The 12,997-nt window shown below is 44.7% G+C and overlaps 1 protein-coding gene across 2 annotated transcripts in view; it reads left to right on the plus strand.

Annotated features, from left to right (window-relative positions):
• PDE8B (phosphodiesterase 8B) overlaps positions 1–12,997 on the plus strand; it is an 83,916-nt gene that overhangs the window by 69,214 nt on the left and 1,705 nt on the right. For both annotated transcript variants that reach the window (XM_075136306.1, XM_075136307.1), the window contains exons 14-21: positions 77–241; positions 1,034–1,079; positions 1,517–1,652; positions 3,405–3,603; positions 4,401–4,618; positions 5,615–5,750; positions 10,958–11,125; positions 12,616–12,745. In XM_075136306.1, the coding sequence (XP_074992407.1) occupies positions 77–241; positions 1,034–1,079; positions 1,517–1,652; positions 3,405–3,603; positions 4,401–4,618; positions 5,615–5,750; positions 10,958–11,125; positions 12,616–12,745 (1,198 nt within the window). The remainder of the gene's footprint in view (positions 1–76; positions 242–1,033; positions 1,080–1,516; positions 1,653–3,404; positions 3,604–4,400; positions 4,619–5,614; positions 5,751–10,957; positions 11,126–12,615; positions 12,746–12,997) is intronic.

Consider the following 12,997-nt stretch of genomic DNA (forward strand, 5'->3'; position numbering starts at 1 on the left):
GAGTACAGATTTTGCAATAAGAAAAGATAAAAGTGCCATTCACTCCCCCTCACTTGCCTCCTTAATCTGCTTTCAGGTTATTAACATAATTAATGCTGCCCAGGAAAACAGCCCCATCACAGTAGCAGAGGCCTTGGACAGAGTTCTGGAAATCCTGCGGACAACAGAACTTTACTCCCCTCAGCTAGGTACCAAAGACGAAGATCCTCACACAAGTGATCTTGTTGGGGGACTGATGACTGTGAGTAAAATCAGTAAAGATGAAATTACTGCTACCAGTGTCCTACATCACAGTTCAGTGCTCTAGTGTGCTAAAATTTCACAAGCGATGGGAAGGGGACTCGTAATTCATCACCATTTCACTTAAATATTTTGGCCACTCTGCTAACAGTAGTAGGCACCAAGATGTAAGATATGGTCACGTCTTAGTCCATTGGGTGCATTCATCCTCATACATAAGTGAACACGGTTGCCACTAGAAAATATAACATCCAATCTGTCTCAAGGAGGTACTTTTTAGAAACCCTAGAAGCTTAGATGGGATTAGGGGGATTGCTCTACAGCTGGTCCAGTGTAAGAGTGAGGTTACTTTAATCAGGTTGTGACTTCGGTCCTGTAACAGCAGCAACATTGTCTGCCAGAGACAGACCTCCTAGATTTCATCATGGTTTACCTCACTTTTTAACATACACTGAGCTAATCCTCGTCAAAATAATGTAAAGAAAATGAAAAATAAATAATAGTGGTTAATTTGAATGATGAAATCCTGCAGGTGCCAAGGAAAGGGTCAAGGAGGGCAATACACTGTATTGTTAATAATATCCTTTCTGGAGACCTCATACTAGTGTTCCTTGGATCCCTTCACATCTGTTTTGAAAGACATTAAAACAAGGATGGTTCTTGCAGTGCTACAATAGGAGCAGTGCTTTTAGTATCCAGGAATTGTACCTAAAGAGAAAGTGCATGTAGTGTTTTTGCAATTAATGATGCATGGATACTCTGCCATAAACTTACAATAAACTTGCTTTTTCAGGATGGTTTGAGAAGACTGTCAGGAAACGAGTGTGTGTTTTCTAAGAGTAAGCCACCATTTTAAACTCCCCTTTGCACGTGTGACTTCTTTTGTAGATGCCAGTGACAGAGAGCTCCAAGTTAATTTGCAGTGGGATGTACGTCTTTGAAATGGTTGTCTAAGTGACTGCAGAACAAGTGCTAGACTGCCCCCATTTTGGAGTTGAAGCAGTTCAAATAGTTAAAATAATGCATTTCAAAATGTAGAAAATCAGACTAGGAAAAAACTAAAATGTCATTCAAAGAAATGTTCACTGATCTTTTTGGTTTATGTCCAAATCATCTGTTATAATATAAACCATATATATTATAGGCTTTTACAGACTTTTTCATGTAAGGAAAAGAGTTGTTTTTCTTGAAAAAGAGTTGTTTTCTAAATGGAATTCTGTATGTGGGGGGAAAAAAAATCCAGAAATGTTGTAATTCCCAAATTCCATTTCAACAGATATGAACCTGAGCCATAGTCATCTTTCAGTGCCAAACACCATCAATGATGTTCCGCCCTGTATCGCACAGCTCCTGGATAATGAGGAAAGCTGGGACTTCAATATTTTTGAGTTGGAGGCTGTTACAAATAAAAGGTACTGGACTCCTTTCCCAGGGTGCCCGGGAGGAGGAGCTGTAGCAGACAGTGCTTTGCTGTGGAAAAACTGAAGCAAGACACAGCAAATCCGTGAGAGCTCTCTTTCTTTTTGTGTGTGTGTTGATACCACTTGGCCCATTTAACAAGCCAGACACACACCATGGTCAAGATGCATGCACAGGCCATGGAGAGCCCTGTGCAGACTCTTGTCTTCCCTGACAGCATCTGCAGCCCTCCAGGATTGTTCCCTGTTCAGCTTCTACTTTGCTTGACTCCCATCCACGCTGTCCAGGTGGCACTGTTTGGCACAGTCTGGTGGTGTTACATGCTGGATGTCCCTCAGATGCCCCTTTTTCCTGCTGATGCGCAAATGGTCATGCTCGAAAAAGCAGGCCTCTCCCCTCCCTCACCTAAATCACCCTATGATTTAAGAAGCTCTGAGGCAACTGTGGCTTTTGATTATAGGGATGAAAAACTGGGATGGAGGATAAACCAGTGACAGGATCAAGACCCTGAGATTTTAAAGCTTATGATGAAAGAAAACGCCAGTAGTTTTGAGGTCATGCAGACCACAAATATAATCATGTCATCCACAGAGAAAAATGATTTTCATTCCCAGATGCAAAGAATTGGAGAGACTGCCAGGTCTCTTTTATTCTGGCCACTTTCTGGAATTTGCATTTGCCTGGTTTTAATCTGCAGATGTGGCTTTTGGTTATGCCTTGCTCGGCTCAGGAGCCCTGTAGGTCATCTCGCAGGAGTGAAAAATCCTGATAGACAGGACCCTGTCACAGGCAACACAGAGTAAATGACAACCCAGAGTGAGTTTGGATTTAAGAATCAACAAGATTAGAGATTTTACCCTACTTACTGTTTCACACACAGGCTCATCATTGTCCTCCCCTGCATTACATTCACCAGACCTCAAATTCCCTCTCCAGCCAGGAGATCACTGATGGTAGGATTCAGGACACGTCAATTCTGTTTAGTCCAGCCCATGCCACTTGAAGCAAGAAAGTAGCAGGCTTCTGCTTGAGAGTTCAGAAGTTCAGTTTTAGACGTTAACCCCCTACACACACACACAGAGTTATCTGCTGCCTGTTAGCATTTGGAATTAAGGGTGTGGGGGGGGGGTTTACCATCGGCAGACTCCTGCCTCAGCTCTAGAAAGTGACCCAGTCCTCCTAAAGCTAGAAGAGTTCACATGAAATAGTAACTTGATGCTACGCGCTGTTCTGAGAAGCATCAATACACTTCGCGTATTGCCAACTCAAACAGTCAGGAAGTAGAAATCTGGACTCCTTGAAGTCACAGGATTGTTTGAAACAGTAAACATTTGACGGTTTTTGTCTGAGGGCTTTTTAGCCTTTGGGATGTGCCCACGTCATGTTCAAAGTCTGCTTTTTCTCCTCAGAAAAAAAAATGTATTTTTGATTGATTGACAGATAACTAAAAACACAGAAGACTTGAGCTTTTAAGAATTTTTTCTGAAGCCACAAGAATTGGTGAAACTCTAGTGGAACTGCACCATTTCTACAAAAATAATGTCTGAAAGGATGGTAGATGTAATAATTTGTAACCTTGACCAGGCTTTTGAGAGGTTATAGATGTGCAGTTTAAAAATGTTCAACATTTCCCCCCAACCTTTTATTTTTAAGATCTTGTTGGTTTCTTTGTCAAAACCATCGCTCTTTAGAACGTCAGAAGTTTCTATTTTACAGTGGTGCTTTTTTCTTCTATTGTTTTTCAGGCCGTTAGTGTATTTGGGCTTAAAAGTTTTTGCCCGGTTTGGGGTCTCTGAGTTTTTAAACTGTTCGGAAGCAACGCTGCGAGCGTGGCTGCAGGTGATTGAAGCCAACTACCACTCCTCCAACTCATACCACAACTCCACCCACGCGGCGGATGTCCTGCATGCTACCGCCTTCTTTCTCAGGAAGGAGAGAGTTAAGGTACAACCATCACCTAGGAGTCCTTTGGGCTAGGATTTCAGTGTGTTTACCATTTCATATGTGTCATTCAAAAGTCAGATGTTTCTTGGTAACTGGCTGTTAGCAACAGCTCTTAATAAAGCTTTGCAAAAGCTTTGGAGGGGGAGGTGCTGAGCTTTTCTCCCTGGGATCCAGTAACAGGACATCTGGGAATGGTTCAAAGCTGCGCCAGGGGAGGTTTAGACTGGACTCTAGGAAGCATTTCTTTACCAAGAGGGTAGTCAAACCCTGGAACAGGCTTCCTGGAGAGGTGGTCGATGCCCCAGGCCTGTTAGCGTTTAAGGGGCATTTGGACAATGCCCTTAATAACACGCTTTAAATTTTGGTCAGCCCTGTATTGGTCAGGCAGTTGGACTAGATGATCGTTGTAAGTCCCCTCCAACTGAAATATCCTGTCCTGTCCTATTCCATTCTAACACAAAGCTGTGTAGGAGGAGAGTCAGCACAGACGCATTCAGGCAAGCACACAAAGTGGAAGGACACCACTAGAGGATCCATCTACCATTAGATGATTTAATGCAAAGATATTGCCTAGGTGACAGCACAATAAAAAGCTTCATTAAGGAAAGAGGGTTTGGGTAAGGGTCGGAGGGGGAGTTTTGGAGTAACCTGTGGGCAGAGTGAGTGGAAAACAGTTGCAAGGAGGTAGAATCCCTGCACTCAAGCTTACACTTGCGTATTTGTGGGTACCTGCAAATGATCAGAAATTATTTACTGTCATTTTTGTGCCACGTCATAATTTTTCTCTCTTCCTCTAGGGAAGCCTTGACCATTTAGATGAGGTAGCTGCGTTAATAGCTGCCACCATTCATGATGTAGACCACCCTGGACGGACCAACTCTTTCCTGTGCAATGCAGGCAGTGAATTAGCTGTCCTTTACAATGATACGGCTGTATTAGAGAGTCATCATACAGCACTGGCATTTCAGCTTACAACTAAAGACAGTAAATGCAACATTTTCAAGAATATTGATAGGTGGGTCTGCTGGAGAAGGGGAGCGTGCGTGTGTGGATTGCTTGTTTGGGGATTTTAGTTTGGGGCAGATTGAGAGCCTACCTTCTAAACCAGAAAATAATTTGAATAGAAACATTAATATTTAACCTCTCCCAGAATCCTATGTAGACATGATTTTTAAAAAGGGTTTAATTTCCCCCCCCCCACAACCTCCAATTTGTACATTTTGGAAGCATATAGAGATGTTTGATAATCTTTTATGGATAACATTGGCATGGTCTAGTTGGCAGCCTCAAGGCTGCATCTTGACCCACTGCCTTTTCATTGCAGGAGCCTGGAAATGACTTTTTTGGGCCATGCGTTTCCACCCAAGCAGCCAGACACTGCACGCTGTATCTGCACGTGGCCCCATGCTTGCTGGCACTGCTGCATTCACATGGGTTGGAAAGGGGTGGTAGTGGAGGGAACTGAAGCTCTGGGAGAGTTGGAGGCACCCTGCTGCTGGGCATGCATATAGCTTGGGAGTTCCCATTGCATCAGCCTAGCTTTTGCAGGACAGGGTGGGAGAGAAAAGGATCTGAAAGGGAAGAGCCCTGACCCCAAAAAGGTAATTAATTTGTCTAACCCCCATAACACTCTTGGTTTTGAAAAACCTGAGATTTGAGTTTCAAGATAACATACAGTGAGACGGAAATGTGTTAGTGCCATTCCTGGAGAAGGTGTCTTAGTGTCACAGCATTATGAAATTGAATTGTAAATTTCTATTGACTTCAGGGGATTGGTTTTCATTAGGTAAAAATAACAGAAAAAAGGCAATACAGGAATTCAGAACTGGACGACCCCAGAGAGGCATGATCTAGTCCATTCCTCCAACCCTAGACTGTTCATAACTCTGAAGGTGCCGGCTCATGTGGATGAGACCCCAAACAGTGTTTTGCAGTGCTGTCTGTGCAGGGACGAGGAAAGAATGGACTCTGTCTGGCAGGCTTGTGAGCAGGAACTATTTTTCTTTCCTAGAAATCACTACCGGACATTGCGCCAGGCCATTATTGATATGGTTTTGGCAACAGAGATGACAAAGCACTTTGAGCATGTGAACAAATTTGTGAACAGCATCAACAAGCCAATGGCATCTGAGGAGACCAGCCTCCACGTAAGTGCTTGCAGGACTTTATGCCTTCAGACATTTCGATGAAGTTCTTCCAAGACAACTCTAAGTATCGTTTTCATTCATGTTGTATTAATCTGCACTGTTCTAATGCCCAAAACACACAATTGGATTTGTGACCTCACACCTCAAAGTGTGAAAAAATACTTTTACTTTCTTGTTTTCTATGTCTGGCTCTGCCCTTAGCTCCTTTAAACACTTCGTTTTATATGCCTTGGTTTCAAAGACATCGGTGTTCACAAAGCATGCAGGTGGGTGCTTTCGTACATGCAAAATTCTGTGCATGGAGCCCGGTCAGCACTTGTGCCTATGGCCCTGCCTCCAAACAGTGGGATTTGCCTAAGCCTGGGGTTACTGAGGAACCTGCCCTGATGGTTTTGTGTCTATGTAATCTGGAGCCTTCAAGATATGAGGAATAACTCCATTGCTTCCTGAGACTTCTTCACCCATTCCCATTCCTGATTGTACCAAGAGATGTCCGGGCCTTTATTCCTATCAGTTATACAACCTAATGCTCCATCACCAGACAGGGCATGTTTCATAAGATGCTTCTGGGTTTCGCAGCCCAGGCCTCTCTTTACCTTCTCTTGTTTCCTTTTAAGGTTGAGCGCTCAGTGACTGACAGGGTTCTCCAGAGCAGTGTTACTCACCTAAGCAAAGACCATCTTATCACAGCTTAGTGAAAATAGTGCTTTGTTAGAAACATTGAAAAAAAAATCAGACCAAATTGAAGGTCAGCAAGTTTGCAGATGACACCAAGCTGAGTGGTGCGGTTGACACACCTGAGGGACAGGGTGGCATCCAGAGGGACCTGGATAAGCTCAAGAAGTGGGCCCGTGTGAACCTCATGAGTTCAACAAGGCCAAGTACAGGGTCCTGCACCTGGGTCAGGGCAACCCCCAGTATCAGTACAGGCTGGGAGATGAAGGGATTGAGAGCAGCCCTGCCGAGAAGGACTTGGGGGTACTGGTGGATGAAAAGCTGGACATGAGCCGACAATGTGCGCGCGCAGCCAAGAAAACCAACCGTATCCTGGGCCGCATCAAAAGAAGCGTGGCCAGCAGGTCGAGGGAGGTGATTCTGCCCCTCTACTCTGCTCTGGTGAGACCCCACCTGGAGTACTGCGTCCAGCTCTGGAGCCCTCAGCACAAGAAAGACATGGACCTGTTGGAGCGGGTCCAGAGGAGGGCCACAAAAATTATCAGAGGGCTGGAACATCTCTCCTATGAGGAAAGGCTGAGACAGTTGGGGTTGTTCAGCCTGGAGAAGAGAAGGCTTTGGGGAGACCTTATTGCAGGCTTTCAGTACTTAAAGGGGGCTTCTAAGAAAGATGAGGACAGACTTTTTGGCAGAGCCTGTTGCAACTGGACAAGGGTGAATGGTTTTAAACTAAAAGAGGGTAGATTCAGACTAGATATAAGGAAGACATTTTGTATGATGAGGGTGGTGAAACACTGGAACAGGTTGCCCAGAGAGGTGGCAGATGCCCCATCCCTGGAAACATTCAAGGTCAGGTTGGACGGGGCTCTCAGCAGCCTGACCTAGTTGAAGATGTCCCTGCCCATGGCAGGGGGGTTGGACTAGATGACCTTTAAAGGTCCCTTCCAATCCAAACTATTCTATGATTTTGTGATATTAAAAATAATTAAAAGTAGCTTCTGTCAGTTCTCCATAACTGGGCCTTTTGCACTGTAGACTGTCATGGGTGCAGAACCAGTCAGGACCGGTGGGATTTACGACTTTAGGGACAGCATTACGTCAGTTGAACTGACCCGCTTCTAGGGACCACTGAACTCCATTCTCCCAACCGTTTGAGCTGGAAATCACAAATGCTGCTGAACTTCACAAGTTCTGTGGACACTTTGCACTGTACTCGCCAGCGCTTCCAAGCTCTGGAGGGCTGTCGCAAATGAGTGGTTTAGAGGACGCTCAAAGAATCACTGTTGACGGTATTAGCAGAAAGTGATTTTAATAGAAATTTTTAAAAGCACAACTTAGCAGAGTTCAATGGCAACGTGCACTCTATCACTTACTACACGGATGAAGCATACAAAGGAAAAGAACATGGGAAGCTGAGAAGTCCTTGGCTAGTGTTAGCAACAACTAAAACATCAGCATGTTACCAACATTATTCTCATACTAAATCCAAAACACAGCACTGTACCAACTATTAGCAAGAAAATTACCTCTATGCCAGCCGAAGCCAGGGTATTGTGTTAGAACTGAGTTGGGATGATTTATACAGAGGCCGAGAACGAAAAGGTTAAGGGAGACCCTCCCATTGAGTCACGAGGTTCAGAAAGACCCGGCTGCATCTAATCTTAGTCTCAGACTTGGGCAACGGTATGTGTCTGATACAAAAAGGGTAAGGAGACCCTCCTGTTGAGTCACGAGGTTCAGAAAGACCCGGCTGCATCTAATCTTAGTCTCAGACTTGGGCAACGGTATGTGTCTGATACAAAAAGGGTAAGGAGACCCTCCTGTTGAGTCACGAGGTTCAGAGTAGGCCCGGCTGGACCTACCCCTAGTCCCAGACTTGGTCAGCGGCATATGTCTAAAGATTATGTGTTTAGCAGCAGTCTAAGGTTCATTCACAACCTTAAGATAGATCATAAGATTTTAGCAGACTATATTTGCTAGCAGGTACTTTCATCAATACACATACACACACGCACACAGATGCGAAGATGGATAAGTATACAAAGATTTACCTGTTAAAAATCCCCCTCAACTTCAGGGAAATACTCACGTAAAATGTCTTGGCATTTCTCAATGGGCAAAGGGTTGAGCTGAGGAGTATTGCAGCCCAGGTCCCGTGCCAGCCGGCGACGGTCCTCTGAATATCGCAAACTCGAGAGTTTGCAAATTCTGAGGAACGTTCCTCTCAGAGGGAGATGCTGGGCGCAGCCCGCTGCGGTCCAGGAGAGCTCAAAGGGTCTCACTTAGGACCACCATTTACAGGTGCGCAAGACGATTGACTTTAGTCATCTGTAAATTTCCATCCTGGCCACAGTCCAAGGCGGTAGTGACTAAAATTCTGAAGGTTTCAGTGTTGTCACAACCGAGCTACAACTCAGATAAGATGGCGCCTGGGCCAGGCAGTGGGAGTACTTTCCCAGCCTCAGCCATGCAGAGTTCCTGATACGGTCAAGGAGCGCTCAGCCGCCAGACTCAGTACACCAAGGCCGAGGTTTCATGGGAATTTCTGAGATCAACAAGCGGCCCAGGGAAAAGGGGGTGGGGGGGGATGCACCACCACAGTGGCTCACTGGATGTGGCACTGGGTTTGAATTACCCTGATCATCTTCAGTGCCAGAAGTCCCACAGCACAGATGGACGTGGTTTGGGCACCTCTGGGGGCCCCTATCACTGCTTCTGCACTGCGCTCCCAGCTCATCGCCTGGCGCGGTCTTTCATGGGTTTGCCCTCGTGGCACAGGCTAAGCCAGGACAGTGGGGATCCCACTTTAGATCACAGCCCAGAGGAAAGGGAGGTCCACATCGGTGGGTGGCGTGGAATTACTCGCTCTCAGGTTTCTCTGTACTTACATGTGGACCAGAGAGCAGCTTGCTCCACCAATTTCTAAAAAAGCCCTCTGAGGTGTCACTGGGAAATGAGGCTTCTCACAGTGCTTCATTTCTCCCTCTGACAGCTTAAGCATTTTTCTGAAATGTTTCCTCCGTCTCCATCCTTTTAAAATCTCTTTCGTTTTCTGGCATCCCCACATTGGCCTGTAGGATTTAGATTCACGAGCCTCACTGAAACCACGGTGTTTTGAAGCTCTGAACACATTTCTGGGAATCTCCCTTTTATTCCATGAATGCATTTGTTCCAGCACTTCCTAAAGAGCTTTTAAATGCTCTCCATTCATTCTACTGCAATCAGCTTTTTTAACCTATAGAAAACATTTCCTTTGACCCTCTCTCCTTTACCTTACTGGTTTATAGCAGAGGCTATTTTAAAATGTACAAGAGTTGGAGTACAGAACCACTTGTGTTACAGGCTTGTTTTTTCCCCCGGTATTACGTTGTTCTGTTCCTTATTGTTAACGGTGGATTCTCCTATTTTTGATCTCGAACAGCAGTTAAGGAGCAGGGTTAATTTGGCAGCTCTTTGCTGGGCTACCCATGCTGAAAAAAAATTAACTGCTAAACATAAAGTTAGAAGATTAATGCCTGAATTGGCAAGACTCACTGCAAAATATCTCCCCATAAACCACAGAGACATTAATTTAGCCGTGATGGTAAAAAGTATTTATGTTCAGTTTTTGACTCAAGAGTTGAATTTAGCAGTGGAGGGAGGCCATAATTACACAAATACATTATTTTAAGAACAGTGTTAATGCCATGGTGAGCTGAATAAGGAATACAATATACCTGTGCCCTTCTAAACTGTTCAAGACCCAGAAGATGATGCCACAGCAAACTTGTAACAATTACTCTGTCCCCTCCACCCGCTCTCCAGAGCAGTCAATAAGCAGTTCGGTACTTTATGCCTAGCAAGCAGAGAATTTCTGCTTTTTCCTACTGTTAATCTCATAATTACCTGAGACTTCATCCTAGCTGGTAACTAAGACCAAAAAGTATTCCAGGCCAAGGGTTCAAAATCCGGCACAAAGAAGGCAGTTTTATTTGCAAACATACTGGAACTGAATGGCACAGACCTGCTTTTCTGCCTGTAAAAGAAACAGTCCGTTGTGCAAGTCGGTTCACGCCCCCTGTGCCTGCCTCAGTTTTCTCATCTAGGAATGAAAACCAAACTCTAGAAACTCAGCTAAATGAAGCAGCCCCCAACCATCACCACCCCCAAACACTCAGCAGTGAGGATGGTTTATCAGCTTGCAGCTGGTGGATCCTGGTCCTGTTCCAAGAGGGCAAGGCTGGGACGCAGAGAAGGGTAACTCACCCTAGCTGATAAAGAGCCTGTGACTCCTTTATTTCACAAACTTTGCTATTAATTCTGAGAATGTCCACAACTGTCATATGTAATAGGCCTATCATTAGTTACTTAGCAAGGCTGCAGTTCTCAGACATCACTTTCTCCTCCAAATTCCTGGTGCTCTGCGTGAAATTAGAAGGTGTCAGGCTGGATGCCTGCTTACTGCCTAAATGCGATAGAGCTGATAACGATGCCCTCGCTCCAGCTAGCAGGGATGCTGGCCACCGGTTCCTGTAAGCAACTCTCTTTTACAGAGCGAAGGCAGCGACTGTGAATGTACAGCCAATATAAAGAATTTTCCAGATAACCAGACACTGATCAAGCGCATGATGATTAAATGTGCGGATGTAGCAAATCCATGTCGCCCCCTAGAGCTATGTATCGAATGGGCAGGGAGGATTTCGGAGGAGTATTTTGCACAGGTATGTATATTTTTGTAATTTGGCTATTATGTTATGTAAGAAAGTGCACTTCGGCTGGTCTGCTCTTCCACACGGGGTCTGTCTGGCATCACCATGGAGGCAAGATGTATGCTTTTCATCCCCAGTCAGAACCGGCCTCTCACTTTCATGCAGAAGAATTCACCCCAGTCAAAGTTGGCTAGTTTGCTTACCATGAAGCTTGCAGTACAGAATGGTGGAAAGGAGGTTTTACACTTTCAACTTTCTCTGTCTGGCCAAAACAAAATTATTTCATTAACTTTAGTCAATTTAATTGGCTGAAATTCAAGACTGTCACCATTCTAGCTTCTAGTCCCAATACCTTCCCTGAAAAGAGCATGAAGATCCATGCCTGATGAAGCCCTCAACTGAATTATCAGGCTGGGCCTTTCTCTTCTAAGATGGCACCTGAACTATTGTCACAGTAGGCAGACGACGCGGCAGGCCAGTACTGCAGGCATGCGGGCACTGTAAATGCTTATCACATAGGATCTCTCCTGACAGAACTGGAAGCTCAACTTCCTTTCTTAATACTCACTTTTTCTAACATAAATGCACCAACTTCCTGAAAGTGAAACACTCTTCTAGTTCTTTATTTGAACAACTGATAGATTCTTAGCTTTTGTTTTCCACTAATGGCATAGGAATCAGCAGCTACAACAAGAGAGACAGAAAAGCGGGCATGCCTACCATACAAATTCAGGTCGTACACGTGATACTTAGGATCACTTAGGTTGTATCTCCCTAGCAGTCAAGGTATCATGAGCTAGCTTTACATTGCCAACCTTAGGCACTAGCCTACCTGCAGCAATGTGAGGTGCTGAGAACTGTTCTGTTCTTCATTCACCTCATCTGGTAATTTTGGGGACTGCTTTGCTGCCAATTCCAGCATTGGGTGCTGCCTATACTACTTAGAATTTAATTACAAAAAAAAAACATTTTAAGACTACTGAGGTGATTGGCTCCTTCACCATACTGAGCGCAACAAAACCATCCCTCTTCCAGTTGTGGACACAGACTTAAAGGGCATACCCTTACTTTTGTTCATCTTATAACCAGATACAAGCAGAGAAAGTAGCGACAGCAACATCCCTCTTAAAAGACAAATGGTCTGAAACAGCCACTAGAGACGTGGAAAAAGGAGAGATCAAACCTGTCCTCTGCTAAAGGACTCTGCAACCCCATTTTCCATTTTTAACTGGTGTGCCCTAATCACCCATTTAGAGCGTTCTGTCTCACCAAAGCTAAGAGCAATCACAGCATTACAGTAACAGTACTTGTGAAAGGGAAGAGATGTTGATTTCAATCCCTGTTCCAGACGAAATAAAGCACATGAAACTAAGGCAGTTCACCTCAGGGGTTCTAAGGTTTGTCTCAAATCTCCTACTGCAATTCATCTAACCCCTGGCCTTTGCTACTCCAGCATGAAAGCCAGTAAGCTCTAGGGGCTAACTGGAGTTTTGTTTCCTTAGACTGATGAAGAGAAGAGACAGGGTCTGCCTGTTGTAATGCCAGTATTTGATAGAAACACCTGCAGCATCCCCAAGTCTCAAATTTCCTTCATTGATTATTTTATAACAGATATGTTCGATGCGTGGGATGGTAAGTACTTTTGCTTTTTTCTTCCTTGCTCTGAGGCAGAGATTTCTACAGACTAATATGAATAATCTCAAGCTGGCCTTGAGTCCATTTTTTTCAGGGGCAGTATCCCTATATAAACAGTACAGCACAGGATCTAAGCAATGATGCTGCTGAAGCCCATTCCACTGCACACAACACCAGCTTTATGAAAGTTGAGCACTTACCAGACAATCTCTGTAAAGAAGGAAGGAGTAATGGCTTAAAACTAAGCGC

Source organism: Calonectris borealis, chromosome Z (assembly GCF_964195595.1).
Source record: "Calonectris borealis chromosome Z, bCalBor7.hap1.2, whole genome shotgun sequence".
In the NCBI taxonomy this organism is placed as follows: Eukaryota; Metazoa; Chordata; class Aves; order Procellariiformes; family Procellariidae; genus Calonectris; species Calonectris borealis.